We start from the raw sequence: 23,767 nt of genomic DNA on the forward strand, positions 1-23,767 counted from the left end.
CACACTGTCCGCCGACTTTCGTCCTTTGCTAGCGGAGTGTTTATCGGTAAAACATCCTTAATTTCGTAAACCGAACGCAATCACCGCCCATCTCTGAGATGGTTCTCGGTGCTGCTATTTAACACTGGTATCGTGTGAGTATACGTACGTCTAGTTGCAGTTTCATGAAAGTTGGAAACAAACAACAATAAAGTAGAATGTATGTGCACATACAATCCGTTAGTGTTTCAGGCGATGGTCTTTCAGGCACACAGGCTAATGATCATGTGTCCGTATAATTACAGTAGTTATGCTTGTTTGACATCGATTGAAATTTCTTTAATGTAAATATTGGAAGAATACAAATTTTTTTTATTTTACCAAAAAATAGAAAGTAGAGCATTTAATCACTGAGGTGCCATGAAATGACGACTGAACCTTGCCATTGTTAGTGACCGCCAAAAGTGGTGGCATTCGGTTCGGTGGTACTCATTGGGTATTCTTTGCATATACTGTGCGATGACGTGCTTGTACGATGGTTCCGAGGCAAAATTGAAGCACTACGCACTAGCCGTAAACCATCAGTTGGTTTTGCATTGACAAACGCACGACGCACGACGTCCGGTCTCAGGGGCCACATTCTGTCCATTTCAATTTTCGACTTTCAAGTCGCGAAATGTCACTCGTTGTGCTGATATCAGTCGTTGAAGATACGAGGCACAGCTCGAATACCCATAAAAGAGCTAAAAGCCAACTATTTGAACATTTTAATCTGGAAATTCTATGAAAGGGCAAGAAAATAATGTAAAGTACAATTTATTTTTGTTCAAAACCTAGAGAAACTTTCATGATGAGAAAAAATAATTCATTTATGTATTTTGATAACCGTTTATATTGACTTTTGGAAATGTTTTATGTACGATGCATCGATAAATATCGCTAAAATGTTTCGAAGGTTGTAACATGAGTTTTCACTACTTCCTTTTTGTACCACAGAACAAACAGTTTCCTCAGTTACATGCAGTTCACATCATCGACTAGGCTATTCGAAATCCCCGTGGAACAACTAAATTCGTCCAATTCGTCGGTAACGATGTACGAGTTTCATATATTTAAGTACCAACAATTGACAGTACCATTTGCCGTTTCAATATTTCAAGCTGTGTTTTTAAGTACTGTTGATAGCCTTAACAAAGCTTGCAGTGCAATGTTGAATTTGAAACTCTAAGCTCGATACGTTTCAACAATGTTACATCCTTATAATGAAAATATGTTATAAATTGACGTAAAGAGGCAGGTCAGTTTCCATCTGGAGACGAAGTCGCATTTGTGCAGGATTATAATAGCCAGATGATAACGACGATGGTAGTACGATTCGTCCTAAATGCGCGTGGTCGCGAGTTCGTTGTACATACGAATTTCAACTTCTAGTGGCGTTCGCGATTTGGGATCAGGGGAACTTGTGTATACACATTCGTACGCACGGTTACGTTCTCATTATGGCAATTAAATTATGTTTTGAGTACGACACAGCATTGTGTATGTTACGGTGGAGAGCTGCTTGCCTGTAAGCAGATGCGTCTATTTTCCGAATTTTGGTAAATTGGATTTCGGTTGTTGGAAACCGGATAGTTCCACTATCATGAAATATAATTGGTATGCTGCAGGTCGGTTGTTGTTTGCCAGGATTCTGCGGGTTACAGATAATTATAGCTACCTAATGAGTGACACATTTTATGTAATTTGCACTGGAAAGGAGAGACAAGTTTATTTTAGCAAATACGCACGGCTCCAGTCGTTGGTTTGGAGCGAGCAATTTTGTTTCAAAGATATTCGACAAAATTAATTCGCTCTTGTTTCTTATTTTTGAACTCGTTAAGACATGGAAAAATTATTTTTAACTAAGTGTAGAATTATTAATTCAGGTTCCAATCCTTATATTGAGCTCGATACTGCTTCACCGATGATGTAGACGGCCTGCGCTTTTGGAACTTCAGAGCCATATACGTAAGTTATGTCAATTCAAATGACATTAACGGGTGGCAATTAAAATATTGGAATTTTTTTCTCAAGCTGTCAAAAAAAAACAAAGATACATGAAGAAGAGCTAATTTACCGAAATTAAAGATACATTATCCATTGTTGAAAAAAATTAGTGTACATTTGAAAACGGTCTGTAATCGGCTGTTCGGCGAAGCTTTCGTTTGACGTCGAAACAGGAGCGTTGTACGGTCGTCATGTCAACTTTGCGAATGCATCTCTTGATTGTACCAATCAACTGTTTGCAATTCGTGGCTCTCCAGTTATTTTTGTACACCAAGAAACTCAAAATCCCGAAGAAATCTTCGATTGGGCGCACCAAGACAGATTTTTCGGGTTGTGGTTTTTTGGGTAAAAATGGGATCTAATGGGTATTCAGGAATGATTGTGTTGTTTTGGCGTAATACGATGATGCTATATCCGGCCAAAACACGTATTGTCCATCTGCAAGATGTTTTTGTAGAAACGGGATCACAATTTTCTTCAAAAGTTCGTCTTTTACATCTTAATTGATAGCTAAACCAGAGGGCTTGTTGTTGAAGAAATGAGAAAGAGAACGATGTCCTTCTGCGTCCATGATTTTGGCTGGTCTCCCACTACCTTGGTTGCGAATAGTTGTTGGGCATCTTAGGATATGGTAAACAGTCAAAGCCGCAACATATTTGCTTTTTAAATGTTGTACCGGATACTTTTTGCCGAGATTTCTGTTTCAGTTCATAGAAGTGTACAACGCGCCCCCGAAATGCTTCTGGTTTCGACGCCATTTTTAACAAAACTAGGCAAGCATAAACAAAACAAAAAATATTAACAAAAAGAGGAGAGAGAGAGAGCTAACACATTCTCTCATTTCTCTCTGAGCTCGTTTGTTGTTGAGCAAAAGGGCCGCGAAAAAATTCCAAAATTTTAGTTGCCACCCGTTATGAATGATGTTCAGAACAGATTTCTTGGCAGTTTGAGAATAATATCACTACATCCTGAACATACGTTCAAAAACAAGAATTCAGATATTTCAAGTGATAATAGTACGCTACAATTTTGTACTTATACTGAATTGTTATTCGTGCAATGTTTTACAAGTTTTTGCAATAACAAATATCGATATCAGTTGCACATACGTTATTAGCTAATTGACGTACCGTAATAAAACGGATACTGTTTTATTGCAATAACACTTCTTGTCTCCGCTATGAGCCAGGTAAGATAGTAGATATACATACATATATGAGGTACTGAACTAACAAGCAAAATTAATTAATTGACTTTAGCTACAAACGGTATATGAAGTACAGACCCGCAAAAATCGAGGCAGAAAACACAAATCGAAATTCCAAATCGGGGCTCCATAAGAGTACTTCGCTCTTGGTTCGTCGTTATGTTTTGTGTATACAGGTGATGGTGAAGACTAAGTTTTGTAATCTACCTGAAATGTTCATATTTTAGCCATAGATTCGTTATCAACATGTATGTCAGCTACCTGGTAAATATAACCAGGTAACTGACATACATACATGTTGCTTTAAACATTTCAATGGATCATTGAAAAAGCTAAAAAAAATTCATAGATGGCTCCAGCATAGACATATTCTGTTAAACACACTCAACGGACGTCTATGATCGACTGTCAAACTGCCTTGCAATTTGATTGGTCCGCCTATAAAGACCGGTTCAGATTAACCGTTATCAACCGTCAACAACAACGGAACGGCAAGAAATTATGACGTGTAATCTGCTACGGGGTGAAGTGGCTGTCAAATTCATACATTTTCGATGTCCCACGCACAGGTACCAAAATGTTAATTTTGACAGGAACCAAAAAATTTGCTGGGAATTCCACTTTACCAAGGACCATTTGAAAGTTGCTCTCTTCACTCCTACTTCACTCCTGAGAAAGAGATAGCAACACACCATGCCCTTGGTAATCTGTACCTGCCTTAAAGTTTACTCTAAATATGCCACGTGGGGCTTTAGTGTCCATCTAGCGGTAAGCAAACACGCGGTAGCTTTGTTTCCAACGGTGAGTGTCTTGTCGTTCTTGTAGGTAGTCTATAGTCTATGTACTGGTAACACGGATAGGTAAAACCTCGATTGCCTGTAAAATTTCCAACCTGAGGTATTTTGACCATTAAATAGGTTGTATCTATCTACGATTCGTTAGTTTATTCTTTTACGAACTACGTGTTACATTCTAAAAGGAGCTAAATCGCACAAAAATCAACAATGGACCAATCCAAACTGAAGGAACTAGCCGTGCAATTGTTTGACTTACAGGTTTTCAAGTTCCGTGAAAGTACCGGTACAAACTCACCCTTTTACCTTGACATTGATCAATTCATGAGTCATCCACATATCATGGTATGTTATAGTTTATTACATTGGTGAGCAGAGTTTATACTAAAACTGGTTGTTATTTATTAATTTCAGAGTACTGTTTCGGATCTACTAACTGAGTATATGAAGCTAACCATGGTGGACTCGAAAGTTCATCTGTGTAGTGTATCGTACACGGCACTTCCTGTAGTGTCACTCGTATCAGTTAAGACTGGAAAATCTATCCTACCCCGTAAGCAAGTCAAAACCTATGGTACAAAACAGCAGATTGAGGGAAAATTCAGTACCGGCGATAAGTGTCTTATCTATGCTAATGTTGTTTCTTGCGGTACAACTGTACTGCAAACAGCAAAGGCTTTACGAGCGGAAGGTAAGTTACATAAGGCACTAAGCCTGGCGATTTTACTACTTGTATTGTAGAGAATGACTGGAATGCATCTTTCTGTAAATTTTTGTAACTGCCGTTTTGGAATATCTACCATATTTTTTTTTATCGTTTTACGATGATTTTCTATCCATCTCTACGCTTTTGCTTCATATTACAGTCAATATTAGTTGATCTATTGAAACCAAATATAAATTTTCTGTTTTAGGACTCGTCGTGACGGATGCTATAGCGATAGTGGATTCTGAAATGGGCGGTCTCAAAAACACTGAACAAAACGGTATTAGGATGCATTCTCTTTTCACGCTGTCATTTATTCTGAAAACCCTGCACGAAGCACATCGTATTGAAGAGCGCACAGTACTGGGCGCGTTGAAATTCTCCGAGGCTACTCAACTCGATAGACAACAGAATAATGACACCAAAATAGCAATACCAGATGATAAAAATTCTGTAGATACACGCACCGCTCATAGACCAATTTTTTTTATTATTGGTTTATGGGTTTCGTTTCATTTAATTATTTTCGTATGGAGAGCATACTCTTCTTATTGTTCGATTGATTCATTATGAACATGATTGTATGAAAATTAAATTAAAATTAATACAAAATATATGAATGATAAAATAAAGAATTTTCATTGGCAGTTTTTACAGTTTATTATGTACAGTTCTCCATTGTCGATGGTTATCCTGCATGGCTTACCTCCACACCAGGTAAGATTCGCATCAACTACAGTCTGAATAGCGTTGGCTGGGTTACTTCCTACCATTTGCTACAGATTGTTTGTAGCAAACATTGTGTTGCCCTGGTTTATACCGAAGTTCAATTCTCGTTTGGTGGTTTGACGAGACTTTGAATTACAACAACATTTAAAAAGCGGAAATGTTGCAGCTTCGACTGTTTAGCATATCCTTACTTACTTAGTTTAATGTATGCTTTCCGACTGTAATATGCAATTTTCAGGTTCTGTTTTTCGGCTATGTAGTCTGTATTCAGCAGCTAAAACGATGTTTTGCTTCTAGAAGTTCTAGTTCTAGTTTTGCTTCACCAGAAGTGCTTCACGATTATCTCTCGTGGGCTTTAGATCTCTATTAGGTTGCCGTCATCTAATGAATTGGGTAAGCTACCGAGGTTGTTACAGTACATTTACCCTAAATTAATGTTTTAGAATAAGCTCTATGAATCATCAGTCAGCCATTTCAAGGGCAATACGGGACTTCAAATTATTCCATTTCTTCGCTTTGCAAAATAGTTTTTTACCTCAGGATCCTTATTAACCCTCTAACGGGTAAGGCCGTCTGTAGACGGCCTTCGCTTTTGGAGCTCCAGAGCGAAATACGAAATTTGTTTTGATTCGACAATATGCAAAATGTGTTCAGAACAGATTTCTTGACATTTTGATATTAATATCATAACATTCTGACTGTGCATTCAAAAGTTATCATTTTTCAAAAACAAAAATTCCGAAAAATTTCGAAAATAATTAATGCGCGAATATTTCCTTTTTTACTTTTGATGAAAAAGCACATCTAGAACAAAATGATAGACCTTAAAATTTTTCTATGAGTAAATTTCATGCTTTATATCAATTTTGTAATGTATTTGAATTGAAAAAATATCTTGGTAGAGCGTTAGACATGAAAAACGAAAAAGAGAAATTGGACTTTTTCTAACCTGGCGCTCCTGCAGATAATTATATTTGCATGAAAATCAGAACTTAAGATTCTTTTGAGTGTACTTTCATGATAAAATAGTCATTAGCTTGATCGCATCGTTTTTACGATGCCCGTTAGAGGGTTAAATCAACCAGAAACCCTTTCCCGCAAATAAAGCAAAAGGTTCATTATCAAAAATCTGCTGATGGGCCTGAAGATTTATTTATACATTTACTAGCTGACCCGACAAACTTCGTATTGCCACAAATTAACCTGTGTTGAACATAAATCATAAATCTCGGATGATCTTTGTCACAATCTCGAGTTTTGCAAGTTTCTGAGGAGTTCAACCTTAGGTGATTCATTTTGGCAGTTACGTAACTATGAAAGCATCCCAGGTAACCAATAAGCATCACCAATGCCAACTGTACCAACCAACTGTAGGCCAATACGCATTTAAGTCGCCTTAAATGCTACTTAAATGCTATTTTGGCAACATATACAGCTACTTTACTAATAACCTTCTTATAGTGCTGACAATGCTAATTTACAGCTAATTACCGACACGAAGAATTTGAATACAATTTTGGATGCCAATTTATAACACCTATGCAGTCAAAAAGCTAATATGCAACAACGTGCAGTATAAAATGCAAGATACGCTGATTTGCTGCTTACGTTAAGGCTTATTAGTTACCTGGAATGGGTAGTTTAATATACAAATTTGCAATTTTTCCTCACAGTAAAGTAAAAAACAACTCCCCTCATTGCATAACCAGAAAGCGGATAGTAATATTCGCCATGATTGTACAACATTACGCCGAATACCATTTTGCGAAAAACCTTAAGCGGAATGTACCATTTCAAGGAAAACTTTTTTGTGGAAAGTACCATTTCGCGATCCTCTCCTTGCTCGCTGTCGCTCGTTCCAGGAAACCCAGGTAGACCTAGGAAAATAAATAAACCTAGACAGTAGTGATTTCTGCGGGGAGTTGCCTCCCCACAGTGGGCAGCGCTTCCGACGGCGGGTCGCCGGCAACACTCGCGGTCGTCTCGTCCTGAATGATCTAGTGTTACTATAGATAGTTTTTGTGGTCTTGTTATTGGTCTTGTCTTGTCTTGTTATCGAATTTCTCGAGTTCGATTAGTTTTTGAGTTTCGCAAAAATTTCTGTTTTATTTGTATGAGAGTCCATATGGGGTGAGAGGTCTCTAACTATCATAAAATAAATTCAAGACTCCTACATGCTAAATTTGGTTCCATTGGCTTGATTAGTACTCAAATTATAAGGAAATTTGTATTTCATTTATATGGGAGCCCCCCCCCCCCCTCTTGAAGGGGAAGGGGTCGTAATTCACCATAGAACAAATTTCTGCCATCTAAAACTCCCACATGCCAAATTTGGTTCCATTTGCTTGATTAGTTCTCGAGATAAGAAGAAATTTGCATTTCATTCGTATGGAAGCCCACCATCTTAAAGGGGAGATGGGTCATTTTTTTTTTGTATGGGCTTATCACTTTGACCACAACATTATTGATCTATTGTAATGTTGCCCGGGTGTATGCTGTATTCTGCACTGCATTTCTGTGCTTTATCGTTATTGAGTAAACGATAAGCTTATATTTTTTTATGCGTGCTTATGTGTTGAGGGTTTTACCCATGCTTCGATGCATGTCCTACTATACCAAACCTGTTTCGCCTCGTTATAGTTAGCACTGGTGAGTCCTCCTGAGGTTCAAAACCATTTCCTCATTAGGTGCTCATACCAGTATACTAACCACAAGAAGCGTCTTCGGGATAATGTAGAACTCAGCATGAAGGAAGGGTGATGAGGGGCCAGAGAATAAACCCATGCTAAAGTCACTTTGACATCGAATGGCCTGATTCTACTAAGATTCGAACCCATGACCATTCGCTTGTCAAAGCAGACTCGGTAACCTTGCGGCTACAGAGCCCCCCTGAGATGGGTCATAACTCGTTTTCTAAAGAGGAGAGGGGTCTCAATTCACCATAGAAAAAAACTTGTCCCCAAAACCACTTACATGTCAAATTTGGTTCCATTTGCTTGTTTAGTTCTCGAGTTCTGAGGAAATTTGTTTTTCATTTGTATAGGAGCCCCCCTCCTAAAGTGGGGAGGGGTCCCAATTCACCATAGAAAATATTCTTGCCTACAAAAACACCCACATGCTAAATTTGGTTCCATTTGCTTGATTAGTTCTAGAGTTATGTGGAAATTTGTATTTCGTTTGTATGGGAGCCCCCCCCCCTCCTAAAAAGGTAAGAAGTCCTAATTCATCATGGAAAAAATGGTTGCCTCCAAAAACACCCACATGCCAAATATGGTTCAATTTGCTTGATTAGTTCTCGAATTATGAAGAGATTTGTATTTCATTTGTGTAGAAACCCCCCTCTTAAAGTGGGGAGGGGTCCCAATTCACCATAGAAAATATTTTTGCCTCCAAAAACCTCCACATGCCAAATTTGGTTCCATTTGCTTGATTAGTTCTCAAGTTATGAGGAAATTTGTATGGAAGCCCCCCCTCTTAAAAGGGGGAGGAGAGATGATTCTCCTTATAATGAGGGGAGGGGTCTCAATTTACCAATAAATTCTTGTCACCGAAAACACTTACATGCCAAATTTTGTTCTATTTGCTTAATTAGTTCTCGAGTTATGCAGAAATTTGTGTTTCATTTGTATGGGAGCCCCCCCCCATATTAGTGGAGGGAGAGGTCTCTAACCATCACTAAAACCTTTCCTGGCCCCAAAAACCTCTACATGCAAATTTTCACGCCGATTGGTTCAGTAGTTTTCGATTCTATAAGGAACATACGGACAGACAGACAGACAGACAGAAATCCTTTTTTATAGGTATAGATTTATTGTCAAGATATATGGGCTTCGCCCGTCATCTAATACAGAATACAAATATAAAATATAATACCAAATACAAAATAATATAAAATGCAGAGGTTATAGTGTACATTTAATTGACCTATCAGAAAGGATCACAACGGGTGAACAGTACCGCAGGCTTTTTGTGATCTGCACTAGCATTTTATTTCATCAACTTTACGTAGTCCTACGTTAGACAGGCGGTTGAGTCTTGAAAACAACCTTCCACTTTTTCAAACAGTACAATTCAAATGTCAGTTAAAACCAACTTCTTTTCTATACTATCATTAAAGATTTGCCGACATCAAATCGTTTCGAATACAAGTCAAGGCAAGATGGGTAATTTACCAGCAGTTGGAATAGTCACTCGTCGCGCAATATTCTGCTCTCAGGTAGAACTTGGTTTATGATTAATTTCCATGCCCACTGGCTGAAATGCCCGGTTATCGCAGATGACGGCGCGAAATTGCAATTGAAACACGTTCCGGCACAGGCCATCCTACAGTGTTCAGCTATCATAACTCACCTTTAAACAACGTCAATATTACAACAAATTATTTTAGATTATAATGTTAATTAACCTACAGGCCCGGTAATCACATTCCCGTTGAGAATTATGTATATAAATCATCACCATAATGACACCCTCATAATGAGCTTGTGTAGATAATTTATCGATTTGGTGACGATACTTTATTAATGGTACGACGAGGATATGCCCCTCCAGCACTTTGTTTCTCTCTATCTGCCACAGAACGTCATGTCAATAGCCTAGCCAATAGCTTCTCGGTCAATTATCAGTGGCACTGCAGTCAGCTGCATTGCATCATAATCTGAACCGACCGACCGGCCGGTAGTTCTCGACGATTTTAAGAATGGCATTGCACAATATTGACATACCTATCTCGCCTCAGCCGGAAACCTTAAAGCACTCGCAACCCAGCCCGACGGAAAGAAAACCTGCTGTTACGTGCCGGCACAGACACCGTAACTATTCGATCATTCAAGATCTCGCACTAGAAACTGACAGTTGAGGAATGATATTTAATGAATACATTTTTCATAATAATTTATTATAATTTAATTACATGCAAATATCTATAATTATGTATGCTAATCTTCTTTCAGGGCAGGCCAAATAGCTCGCGGTTGTAAAATTCTGCGAGGACAGTACTCACTGATCCGTTATATGCATTATGGCCTGGCTCGAAGAGGAATTTCTGTAAAAACTTTTATGTTGAATCATTACAAATATGTGTACGAGCATCGATAACAATGGATTCGATGATTTTCATCGAGCAACAATGAGGGAGAAATAAAAAAATGTGAACATTGCCAATCACTTCCATTTAATTTTTTTAATTCACCGCAAAACGCTCTTGTTCTTTTTGCCGTGATTATGTGCATATAATTTAACGAAAATCACAACACATTTTAAGAAAACATTAAATTAAGTGACAATGTTATCTTTCTCGCAACGGCCGATTTGTGATACGAAGAAAAACAACACGCACCTTGAGTGAACACTGACAACCTGCATGAAATAAATCTATATGCGGGATGGGGTATCGCTTCCGTAAGAGACTGGAGACTCCACACTGACTGGCGTCGATCGTTCGTGCCTGATGTTCCCCCGGGGGCGAATCAATAAATTAAAGTGCATGTAAATACAGTGAACACTGGAACAAAAAGTAGTTGGGTTGATTTTTTTCGCGTCCTTTCTGCATTAATGTCTCGACACACGGATAGGTGCCCAATTGTCGGCTATATTTTTGTTGAAATTTAATGGAATGTGTTGTCTATATGGGTAGTTGTTGGTAACCTCCTCTTTACATACATACTTGATGGTAACTGTGACACTACTGGCGGTTTTATTAGGTGCTCGATTAATGTGCGAAGCCAATTGCATGAATTGCCACTCAATGTCGAGCGCAGGAAATTGATTGCTCAACAATACGATTATTCCACGATTATTATTAAGCGCCGTGGTTGGTTGTATTGGATGTTGATTGAACACTTAATAATACATTTTCCTAGCAATGGATCCGATCCCTTCTCTTATAACGTGTTATCAGTGCAGGCTTTTGGTACATATTTAGAAAGTACATGAAATTTCATCCGCAGCTTCTTAAAACTGCACCAAGTTTGTGATAATTATCAACTTGTGCTTAATTTACGGTGTTGTTTCACATCTAAGGCACCGATAAGCGCATGTAAAGCGAATTGTTAACATAATGATCTGATCTACCTTCGTACGCACGTAGATCTCGACTAAGATGTAATTTATACATACGTGTGAAAAAAAACCTGGTGTTAAAACACTTTAAAAGAACATGCCATCATTCCTCGTTTCCCCTCTCATTATTTTTCATCACCATTCTAGCAATTAATATCACTCAATCTGAGTTCAGTTCGCCGGAACGATAATGGTTTTCCGATGTAATCCACTGCGCGAGTGCTCGATATTGACACCTATTCGCGTGTGTTCGCGTTGATTAGCGGTTATGAATAAGATTTAAATTGCTACTGCAACCTTTTCTTTTCTGTGCGGTATCCTTTGCGTTTCGCAAAGCTCGTCAGCAGCAGCCGCTAGCGCCGTTTAAGCTGTCGAACGTTATTGGCACATGTATCACGTTTGACGGCTCACACTTTGAAACGATCGTAAACGTAAATATTACAACAAAAATCTTTTTTGTCCATATGCACCATACGATCTTTTATTATGTGAGTCGTCATTTGATTGCCAATGTGCCGAATGACTGCTTGTTCATACCTTTATGAGTTGTCCGGAAAAAACGATACAATAATTTGTATTTCGATGAGAGGTTTAAAATATTAGGCGTGTCCAAAAGGGTAAACTGTGACACGTGCTTCAATACCCTCAACAACAAATCAGATCGGATCTTTGGAATGGTATGGTTTATGGTCCAGTATTATTCAGTTATCGTCTAGATCTGATTAACTTGTTGAATAAATGTTTTTGCTCTTCAACTACCTATATTTCCGAAATATGACACGTTGTAAAACAGTGATGCACCATCCTCTTAAGGGAGGGATGTTGTGTGAAATTGCTAAAAAAATTCAATAAATAGTAATCATCACAAGTATTTCACTGTTTGGAAAGCACGAAAAAAGCATTTTATTATACATTTCCAAATAAAAGGGACGTGCTTCGAGGACGCTCTTTCGCGAAAGCAAAGATAATTTCTATTCATTTATTCAAATTAGCTTTGACACACTGAACGTCAAATGTGCCATGGGACATGCAATCATCGATAGATGCTAGGTAGATTCGTACGTGAGAAATGCATCAATGCATGAATCGTAAAGTGGTATACGATGACGCTTCAACACTGGGCTTTGATTGTGGTAAATTCATGCGATTTACTCTTACCTATGATGTGAAATGCCACCAGGTATACTTAGTTGCTTGAATATGACAAGCATTATTTTTTTACAGCCAATAACGACACACTCGATTAAACTTGTGTCAATTGAAAAAAATCACGGAACCTAAGAACTTTTACAAAAAAAATTGACATAACCTTAAGGAGTTTATTCAGGAAATGTGGAATTATTTTCAATCATCATAAGATATTTTGGTTTATACTCCGGGTTCTTCATTTGACAAAAAAAAATCAAATTTATATAAAAGAAGGTAAATGTTGAAATTGCGCCTCCCAGTTGATATCGTGGTACGTTGTATATTCAAATCTTGGCTGGGAGAGATTATTAGAGTTAATAGGATCGAGTCCCTTCCAGGCGCGGCAAAATTCGAGACAAGTTTATTATTATTTTTATTATTTATTTATTTATTTCATCCGACGAATTGTCTTAATGAACTATCTTATTATCTAAATACAAATCGTAACAGTCTATTTTTAAATTCATTGTTTGTCACATTAAAATCAAAAAGGTGCGATACATCATTAAAAACATCCATCATCGCTCGAACAGGCTCATTTATGGTATAAACTTGTCTACCCAACGGAAGTCTCAGGAACTCTGCACGGCGAAGCTGGTACCCGGGAACATTCAGATCAATAGAGCTTTCTGACAGTTCAAGCACCCACACTAGCGAACACGAAATACGCGTGTTATATACATGATGTACCTCATTTTGGGGAACAGCTGATGCTGGAGGAACAAACCGAAAAATAGCGATTACTAGTTGTGTTTCTCCGTTTGCCACACTGCAGAGCACATATTTCGGTCAAATTTTTCATCCTGTTCCAAATTCAAGCACATATTTTGAAAATTTGCTGGTATTTAAGCCAGCGGAAGACGAAATTCATTCTGTACCTAGGTGACAAAGGAATGCATCTCTTTTGTTTACTGTTGTTGTTTGCCTCATTTTCAAGCACCAATACACACATAACTGGAAAGGTCTATGAGTTCAAGAAGCTTCGGTGCATCAATATCACCAGTTAACAGTTTTCCAATAAAGATGGCCTTAGCCCGTTTTCTTCGCTGCTTTAGAGTTTCCATCCCAATCAATGCGCATCGATTTTCGTATGGTGGCAAAATCAGGGTATTATTCCATGGTAAGTTTCTCAGGGCGAACCTCACGAACCTTTTTTGAACGGCTTCAATTCGCGCGGTAGTGGAGCTGTGATAAGGGTTCCATATTACTGAAGCGGTTTCCAGTAACGGTCGAACAAGACTAACATTTCAGTATATACGGGTCCTTGAATTCTCTGGCAACTTTGCTAATAAATCCGAGTTGACTGCGAGCTTTTTCGATAATAGCCGCCTGCAATGTTGAGATCCAAGCATTCGGTTACATGGTCCCAGAAGATTTGCGACAGATACTGGCTTAACTGTCTAAAGTAAGTTTTTCTAAAATTAAGCGCTTGAGCATCAAAATCTTGGTCAACAAGCTCCGATGAAAAATCACTTCCATAAAACATGCACGTGAATGGTGGGTGGCAGCAGTTGATTGTAACAAGGGGGTCGCAGTCGTCATCGATAACAATCGAGTGCGAAATCTCCTCATTGACGAATAATAGATCTAATGTGTTACCATAACGGTTTTTGAAAGGATTCATTTGTCGCATGTTGTTGGAGCTCATTCCATCTAGCAATGCTGTATTGGCGCGAGTTAAAGTTGAGGTTTCAATTTCAACGGAGCATATCAGCATAAGTTGACAGCTGACAGCCTTGAGGAGATGATCCGGCGGAGCAAAATCGAAACGAGAGACTTAATTTTCAATGAAAATAGAAAACTTCTTGGCTACGCAGATGACTTTGATATTATAGGCCGAAACTTCGCAACGGCGGAGGCCATCTGCGCTAGACTGAAAGCGGAGCAGTCCAAACACCCCAAATAACAACGCAAGTTTTATTGCACTCTTAATGCGGTTTTCCTGATCAATTTTGGTCATAAATCGGACATCTGGTGAAGCATACGGTACACTTCGGCGGACCGGACAGTCATAAGGAAAACGATTCTATTTAACAACCCCACGGGCACCCAAAACAGAGGGACCCTACGAGTGAGATGGCCCAACTTGGTCTTACGATTTACGCCTTCTGGAATGCCTGGGAATTAGGCAACGAGTAACTCAAGATTGAGTTGCATGCAGCCGACTAGTTGAAACAGCACGAGGTCTATGCTACTGACGTCGACAACGAGGTTCGTACAACTAGTTCCGTAAATTTTCCTGTGCTCTAAGCAATTGGTAGCAGAAATTTCAAGCTACAAAGTGTAGAACAAATTTTCGTCTGGGACGGGTTTGAACCCCCAAAACCCCCCCGTCGCTACGTCCATGATGGAAGGTAATTTTATTAGCTTATTTGCAAGAAAAATTCTATGCCCTTGCGAGCGGCCTTCCGGCAGTTAACCGGAAAATTCGCCATAGCACAGAGGAGTATTTGGACCAAAAAGCTGGCCAAAATGAAGAAAATTGAAACTCGTTCAATCCCCTCCAATTAAACCTCGCTGTCTTCCCAGATACCTATCACACAATGTAACGTTAATTTTGAAACCATTTGTTAGGTTTACATCTTGCATAGAGCTGCCAAACTTCGAGTAAAAATGGGCCATATATTTTCGCTCATATAGGTAACGATGTTGCATTTCACATTTCTAATGCTATATATACAGTCAACCAAAAAAGTATTCGGACAGCAGCGCATAAATTTTTCTTTTAGTAATTTTGCGCAGTATTTTTGCAAAGAATGGAACCACATATTTTTTAAAACAATGTTTAACTAAAGCATATTTAGATGCACAACAAAAATTCGGGGAAAAGATTTCCGTTTTGAAGATAGAGTACATATAGTTTGAATTGGCTAAAAATGCAGCCAAAAAAGTATTCGGACAGTTAACTATTAGTTGAAACAAATGTCCTTTCTCGCTCAACTACTACCTTGTAGGATCATTTATATTCTTGATGACCTGTTTTAATCGGTTTGGGATAAAATTAACAATTTTTCAAATATCCCTCTGTGAATTGCTGACCATTTTTTTACAAGACCTCGGTTTAAGTCATTTTAATATGAAATCAAATAATTTTTCATTATAGAAATGAAATTGTCTAAAAAATTGTTCAAAAGGCTTCAAATCTAGACTGAATACTGATGTTTCGATAGCGCTAGGACAATTGTATGGTGCCTACCGCTAACAATTATCGACAGTATGTTTAGATTCAATATCCCGGTACAATATGTATGTACCACACAATTACAATTTTGCTTTAATTTCGCCTAAAACTGTTCAGATAATTAAGTTTACACTTAGTTCTATCTTAAAATATATATCTTTGTTACTTCGGAGCTTTGCATGCGCCCAGCAAGGTATGTCAATATATGCTTTAGTTAAACATTGTTTTAAAAAATATGTGGTTCCATTCTTTGCAAAAATACTGCGCAAAATTACTAAAAGAAAAATTTATGCGCTGCTGTCCGAATACTTTTTTGGTTGATTGTATCCTATCGACCAGTTGTAAAAAGGCTTTTTGAACTCAAAGATTTTACAATTATTTGTTGACATAGACTTTAGATTTCAATGAATATAACAATGACAAGCGAGCAGTATTTATTATAGCAAAATAGCACAGATATGTCGCTACTTTAAAGTGATATTTGTTTATGTTCTCACCATTTCTCATCACAATCTTTGATGCCAATTGATAGCTTGGAGTCCCAGGAAGAAGGTTGAGAGAGAAATTTTTGCAATTTTATGAAATAAAAACTTTTTACTAAATGATGAAATATTCAAATTCGCAGCATTTTTCTTATGATAAATTATACTATCATGAAATTTCAAGCATTTGAAAGATAAATTTTATGTTATTGTGCTTGTGAGACACCAGAGGAATGCTCTATAAACTAATTGAACAAGAAATTTCAGGTATTATAAAAAAATTCGCAAAATTTCTTTGATTTCTATTCAATTTGCGCATGCTTTAAGTCTCATCATTACGCAATTCATTCGATAAGCGTGTTATCAGTTAAAAGCCTATTTTGTAAGAAAAATAAGTACATGCTGGATCTAGATTAGGTTTTCCTGTGATAATTCTTGAGGGTCGCCTGTCGAAGGGATTCCATAATGGACCGAGAGAATGCGTAGGAAAATGAAGGGAAGTGTTAAAGGTCTCACCTGTCTCTCTTTTTCTCTCTCTCTCTCACACACACACACTCTTTTTCACTCTCTCACTCTTTCTCTCTTTATCTGACTCTAACTCTCTCTCTATCTTTCTCCACACACCTCTTTCTCACACACACACACTTCTCTATCACCTCTCTCTCTCATATCTCTCTCCCTCTCTTACATATCTCTATCTTACCTCTCTCTCCCTTTATTGATGCAATTTTTATAAAAGTTTCCATTCTTCAACTACAGTAAAAGCAATAGCAGAAAAGTTGTGCTGCACTACTAGGTAGATACAATCATAATTTCATAAAAAAATACTTTATAGAACTAATGATACTATTTTTCACTCATTACCGCTTGTTTACTCTAATAAAAATGAATAACAATACTTTTGGCCAACTTTTCGGCTCAAATATTCCTATGTGCATGGTAGACGAAAACATGCGTGTAGGCATGTTTTTGAGTTCTTTCTTCATTTTATTTATAAATTCCTCCTCAGTTTTGCGACAAAATTGGTGGAGTAGATCTTACGCTTCAGGTTTGCCCAGAAATTCACGATGGGACGCAGCTGGGGGACGTTGGGTGGGTCCGCCGATTCCGATATTCAGCCGCTCCATCTCCTCCAACTATCGCTTCGACTATAAATTTCCTCGTTCACGGCCATTCCGGAGCGAAAGAAGAGCGGTTTTGACATCCCTTTCGCACTGATTGTCAGCCACAGCAGCACCTTCTTGGGGAACTTGGTGTATGAAATAAACTTCACCTCGGAGCTAACTTCCTTCGTGGGGGAAGTAAAATACGGAGTGATCTGCCAGTCGTTACCATCCAGGGTGAGATAGGTCTCGTCGTCCATCACCACCGCCACGTTGCGATTCGCCGGGAAAATCGTCTTGACCTTCTTATTCAGCCGCTGCCGTTGCGTCATTGCCTGCAGCTTCGAGACTAGTGGACGGGATTGCCGCTTCCTGACATGTATGTCCATGTTTCCCAGATACTTTTTCACGGTTTGGCCGGTTGCACCGAGCTCCCGGTCAAGCGCACGCAGCGATGTAGCCACTTTTCTCTCGGTCTTACTCTTCAGCATCCTTAGGAGCTTCTTGTCGTTCAGGGTCTTCGGCCGTCCGCAACCGGGCTTTCTTTCGATGCACTGATTGTTTTCTAATAATGCCAAGATGTTGTAGATGCCGGAACAGGCGAATCCGGCGTCCACAAAGTTCCGCACGAAGTTCGGTTTCGACGCGGCGGGGTACCGTTCTTTGAACGCGCACACTTCTGTACGGAGTAGCTTCACTCTTTTCGCCATCACGGTTAGAGTTCGACTGAGCTGTAGAATTCTTTTACAAGTAAGTTAATATAATTACCTTCCATGGAAAATTTATGAAACTCAATTAGCAATCTTAGTTTTTTTATCACCATCCGAAAAAAGTCCATGTTTTAATGCATACATTTTAAATATGTCTTCCCAGGTACGAAGACCGGTTCCAACTTTTATTTTCGATACACTAGTGCAGCTTCTTCTAAAAATTTAGTTCACAGCTGTCTCACAATGATTTTCAAGCTTTATGCAGATAGATTCGTTCTTCGAATTTTCTGACAACTAAATTCCATCGGAGCAAATATGGATTTTATGAACTGCTGAAGTCATGCAACCGTACCTCCACATGGATCGAAGAAATATTTGGCTTCGAATATGTTAAGTACCTCCTGCGCTTTCAGTAGAAGAATAACAAGGCTGCAATAGACATAGTTTTAGAATTACACTTTATTGTAGATAATGTCAAAGTTGTCAGATGCATCGATCAAAATACAGGGTGCGCGATGAATTTTCGCAGTAAATTTCAAATAACAATTTCTCATGCTTGCGAAGCAAAATTCAGATATATCTGGCAGCACTGTACTGTTGGGTGTCAGATGTAAACAAACAGTGTTGAGTAAACCGAAAGTTGTCGAAACAAGAAAATAATCGGTCAGCCGTCGTTGTTTTATTGCACGCCGAAGCAAGCGTAAAGGCCCGCGCATAATTGGTACTTTATTGGTACTTATTCTGAAGGATGGTGTGGTCTCGTGGATGAAGGATGTTGCTGCTGGCCATCATTTCCTCTTCCAACAAGATGGAGCACCTGCTCATAATGCCAACAATACACAAAAATGGCTTGCTGAAAATGTTCTGGAGATTTGGGAGAAGGACATTTGGCCCCCTCGCAGTCTCGATATCAATGCTTTGGATTATTTTGTGTGGGGACTGGGGAGTCGTCGAACGGGATACCAATAGGATGCCTCACACCGCGCTTGGGTCGCTCAAAGATAAGATCATCGAGGTGATAACATGTAGGAATCGAATATGGTAAAACGTGCATGTGGCAGTTTCCGGAAGTGACTTGATAAGTCATTGAAAAGGAAGCCAATTGTTTTGAATGAAATAATTTACAATTCCCATATGTTACGAAAGAAAATAAACCACAAAACATTCCTCTCATATATGACTAACTGGGGTTAATTTTCTCAAAAATGTCATTTAGTGCAAAAATTCGTCACGCACCCTGTTCAAAAGTTTCGGGATCTTGCATAACTCAGAATTTGTTTGTAAATTTAAACGCGGCGTACTATTCAGTCTAGCGAGATGAGCTGTGGGTGGCATATAATGTTTACATAGTTTTCCAACGAAATTAATTAAGCTGAACGGAATGTAGCACCTAGGCTTTGCTTTATGACAGTACCGCCACAGTCAAGCCAAATTTAAAAAATTTGTACGTGGAACATTTGCAGAACTACTTATTATCTACAATATTGCTGAATAAAGTTTCCCTGCATATTTTTTATTTACGGTGGTCCAATGCTGCTTTTCCGTTGGTAGTTAAGTGAACGTTCATTCGGTAGCAGCCGTTTAGTATTATAGATACAAAAGATACAGCGTAGCTTTATTTAGCAAAATTGTAGATAATAACTGATTCTCAAATGTCCAATCAACATTTTTTTCAAATTTTGCTTGGCTGTGACGGTACTGTCAAATGAATTAAAATTGTGTCAAAGTCATCGAACCATTCCCGCTAAAAGGTGTACTTCATACTATATGGCATGAAGGCAAACCGTGTAAAGGAATAGCATAGGAACGAGATTTTACATGCTTCTAGGTTTCGAGGAAGACGCAAATATCACTGGAATCCGAATTGCATGCATTGCATAGAGTACTAACATACTATACACAGTAAAAGAATTTTAACGTAGCAGATCGTGATGGGCAGAATTCGGGACAGACTCCGCACATGATAGATGTAAGTGGAAGATACACGTTTCGCTGATGTTCGAAGCAATTGAAAAATGGCTGTCCAAAACTAACAATACTTTAGAACCATATAACGTTCGGCGTTGCTACAAAACCAAACTGCACTACGATAATCTTTTCAGATTTAAACTGATACTTTTCGGTAAAATTTCCTCAAAAAGTTGACTAAAAATAGAATAGATTATTTCTATCTCAGAGTTTAAAACAAAAGATAAAATAATTACGAGTGAAAACAAATCCACCAAGAAAAGTGTTAAAGCAACATTAACAACGGAAAAAGACTTGAAAAATAAGAACAAAACTAGCAAACATAGCGACATACGACAACATTAGTTTGGTTTTGTTTCAACTTGGTTTATTTATAATTATAATTAATTTAGTTTTGTACATTTTACTTATACTCAAAATGTTAGGCTATTTTACATCAGCTAAATCTTAATTATTATTATTTTTTCAACCTTAACGAAGCTTAAGTTTTGATCATACTACAATTGTTCAGTATAATGGACGCTGTGGTCCTCTTTCCCCATAAGAAAAAAATAAAATTTTAATCTAATAGCAGTCTCGATTATAACAAAATTGTTAAGAACTGCATTAAGTTTCATTTAATCATAATCAAAATATAACAAAAGACATCAAAATTTGATTAAACTAAGCTAGACTAACGTTAGATTAAATTCTCTTCGAGAATGTGGTTTATATCGCTTACTCCCGCACGTGGTTGTGCAGATTCCCGAATCTACTTATCAGTATTTTAGCCAGATTAATTGCGTTCGACCTTGAAACACACCTACCGAAAATTAAATATCTAGCTTTCTCTTTCTCTTTCGGTGCTGTGCTGTAGGTAGGTACAAACTGAACAAATTAAGCCGAATCGGGAAAAAATGTTTACTGTTTGCTTTTGGGTTTAACTGTTCTCGCCCCGTCGGCGGTATCGCAGTTTGGGTAGATTTTCTACCAGGAGATGGTGTGTGCCGGTTTTATCGCTTTGGGTGCAAGGAATATCACACATCTTACTAATTATTTGATAGTATATACCCAGATGGGTACTGTATGACGCTGAGTCTGATGATGTTTGTAAATCTTAAGTAGTCATAAATTTGCTTAACAAATCTGGCTTATGGATAGATGAGGGCATTAAAACGAACTAATCAGTTCGAAACTTGCATCTTCGGGCCTCAGATTATTTATGGGTTTGCCGACCAATTTTTGTGTTTCCACCCGAATATCTCGACCATTATTGTTTCTAACAGATATGAAAATAAAATGAAAGACGTGAGTTTCCCCTTTTTCATCTCAAGTTGTAAATCGAGCGAAGAAGAACGTCCTTCTTAGGTTCATTTTTGACGCTGATTTTCTGATCAGTCAATATAGGGTTGGCGTTCGACTGATAAATGGCGGAGAATTGCTGGAGGAAAGTTTTATTTATGTTCGCTGCTTTGCTCACTATTTTCTGTCCAGCTCTATAGTAAAACTACGTCAATCGCTATGAAAGTTAAATCGATTTGACGAAGAATTTCTTTTGAAATTCCACGATGCCCTAAGCGGATAAGGATACAGTCGGTCGTGAGGTGGGTATTTTCTTTGCTCTACTTCGACAAACAGCTTCCTTGGTCGGTTGCAGAGTGCCACCAGTAGAGGGACCCGGAGTTTTATGTGTCGCATTTGATCATTTAATGAATTCCGTTGTAGAAGGATGCAATAGGGAAAAGTTTTTTAAAATTGGACCTTTTATATACTTACTGATTTATCCGCTATCCTACGAGTTCGTTGTTACAGCTGCACATTCGCTCAGCCAGTATCAGATGAACTGTCAAGATCCCTCAGATCGAAACTTTTTTCCAATCGCGGCCGGTGGTCTGGCGATCCGTTTATTCTTCAAATTATTCTACAGATTGCACTGAACTCACAGACTTACTTCGTTAAGAACTTTTCAATTAATCACGCTGCATTACAACTGACCTGTCACCGTATTCTGAACTGCCATTGTGTCTTTATGTCACGAATGCTTTTTTCTTTCTCAACTTCTGTTCAGTGGTAGATTTTCTCGTGCAATTTTTATGTACTTTTATGTCTCGTTTTTTTATATTTATTCATCCCTTCACAAATGTACCTTTAAGACTTAAATGGCTTGAACATGAAACACAAGCTCGTTCTGTCAATCGTCAGTTCGTGTTATTGACAAAACAATTAATAATGTCGGTAAATATTTATACATCAAACTACTTCTTTCCGAACATGTGTATTGTGTGCAAATAATAGTCTATTGAATGCTATTTGTGGTAATCATTTGAATTAAACTGTTTTATCTTTACACTAGTAAAGGCGAAACCCATCAAACCATGTTTATTTGAGTTCAAAAATCTTTATCTAGGTAATACTAGAATTTTTAATTCTACGTCAACTGATGAATAACGTAAAGTCAATCACCAATTGAATTCTAAAATTCCAATAAATTAAAATTCACAGTATCATTCCAAAATTTCACCAAACGTATTCGTGTATTGACAGAAAACACAAAGACAACATTTCGAGTTAACAGTTATTCTAAAACCAAGCTTTGCCGTCAAAAAGCGACCGGTAAATCACGTTGCCACTTGTTAACTGCATCACAGCGTTCTGCTATCTTCAACAGACACACTCCCTGGCAGTTTACGCGTTTTATTCAATAATCACTTGGCAGTCGATCTGCTGCTGCTGCTGCTGCTGCTGCTGGTAGGCTCCCCCGGGCTTGCGTTGGTACGTACTTCACACCATGAATTTTTAATTCAATTTTTGTCGGTTTTGCCTTTTGTCAATTGAAAGTTTGGCTTGTCGCTAGCACACTTCGGTCGTACGTAAATAATTATATTCGCTGCCGTTGCTCATCGAAGCTATCGCGCGCGCGGAAACTGCCGGTTCAAACGTGACTACGAGTATGGTGTCTCCCGTTTACCTCAATTAGTCACCGTTTTGCGGTTCATAAAAGGTCTCCCTGCACTGACACCTCCAAGCCACCTGCTTCCTTGAAGCAGTTTGTTATCATTTACCTACAGGTTCTTGGTATTGTTTTAAGCCAGAGCGCTGGCACAGTTAAGTTTTATGACTTTAAAGTTTTCGTGTAAAATTGCGCCTGTTTTACATGCAACAATCACTTTTTCAATTGCGCTATCAAAGCCACAATTCATTACGTACCGTGCATAACATAGTAAATAACGCGAACCGAATTGACCGCAACCTGTTGCACATTGCAAAGGACGCGATTTGTTTGGTCTGACAACCGTTATCGATGTCGCTGGCTTTAACCGGTGCCACTCGCGCACTTGCATTCGTGATGCATCACCTGCAGACAGTGCGGCTGCCGATGGGATACTAATCATATTCGGATACTTGGCGTTGCGCGAGACTCCCGGCGCAGACAGGTTTTACTAAGCAGTGTTGGCTGTGCCGATGATTGCTGCAGCAGAGCTGAAGTCTTCAGGTTGTGCTGGACGTGTAAACTATTACATATTACTTATGTTACACTCCAATTAGCGGGATTTTTTTTGTTATTTAAAAAGCACATGTTTGACACAAGATTATTTATTTGCAGGATTTATTATCGTTTTTGAGCTTTTCCCACC

At 38.4% G+C, this 23,767-nt stretch overlaps 2 protein-coding genes across 6 annotated transcripts in view; one reads left to right on the forward strand and one right to left on the reverse strand.

The window, feature by feature from the left end:
* Window positions 1–23,484, reverse strand: part of LOC128738138 (bcl-2-related ovarian killer protein) — a 71,014-nt gene extending 47,530 nt beyond the window's left edge. The window contains exons 1-2 of one of the 5 annotated variants that reach the window (XM_053833025.1): window positions 23,340–23,484; window positions 21,909–22,278 (exon numbers count right to left, since the gene is read on the reverse strand). The gene's annotated coding sequence lies outside the window, so the exon portion shown is untranslated. Of the gene's footprint in view, window positions 1–21,908; window positions 22,439–22,841 lie in introns of all 5 variants that reach the window. The other 4 variants (XM_053833024.1, XM_053833021.1, XM_053833023.1 and 1 more) reach the window with 4 other exon arrangements.
* LOC128735451 (uridine 5'-monophosphate synthase-like) lies at window positions 4,237–5,305 on the forward strand. Its single transcript, XM_053829933.1, has 3 exons — window positions 4,237–4,371; window positions 4,441–4,717; window positions 4,941–5,305. Exons 1-3 carry the CDS (start codon window positions 4,237–4,239, stop codon window positions 5,303–5,305), a joined length of 777 nt encoding a protein of 258 aa, XP_053685908.1.
* Window positions 23,485–23,767: the final 283 nt, after the last annotated feature.

The sequence above is a fragment of the Sabethes cyaneus genome, chromosome 2, assembly GCF_943734655.1.
Source record: "Sabethes cyaneus chromosome 2, idSabCyanKW18_F2, whole genome shotgun sequence".
NCBI lineage: Eukaryota > Metazoa > Arthropoda > Insecta > Diptera > Culicidae > Sabethes > Sabethes cyaneus.

Coding starts and splice junctions, on each gene's coding strand:
- LOC128735451 (XM_053829933.1), top strand. CDS start 4,237: ATGGACCAATCCAAACTGAAGGAACTAGCCGTGCAATTGTTTGACTTA. Junction 4,372..4,440: donor TGAGTCATCCACATATCATG/GTATGTTATAGT, acceptor TATTAATTTCAG/AGTACTGTTTCGGATCTACT. Junction 4,718..4,940: donor AAAGGCTTTACGAGCGGAAG/GTAAGTTACATA, acceptor TTTCTGTTTTAG/GACTCGTCGTGACGGATGCT.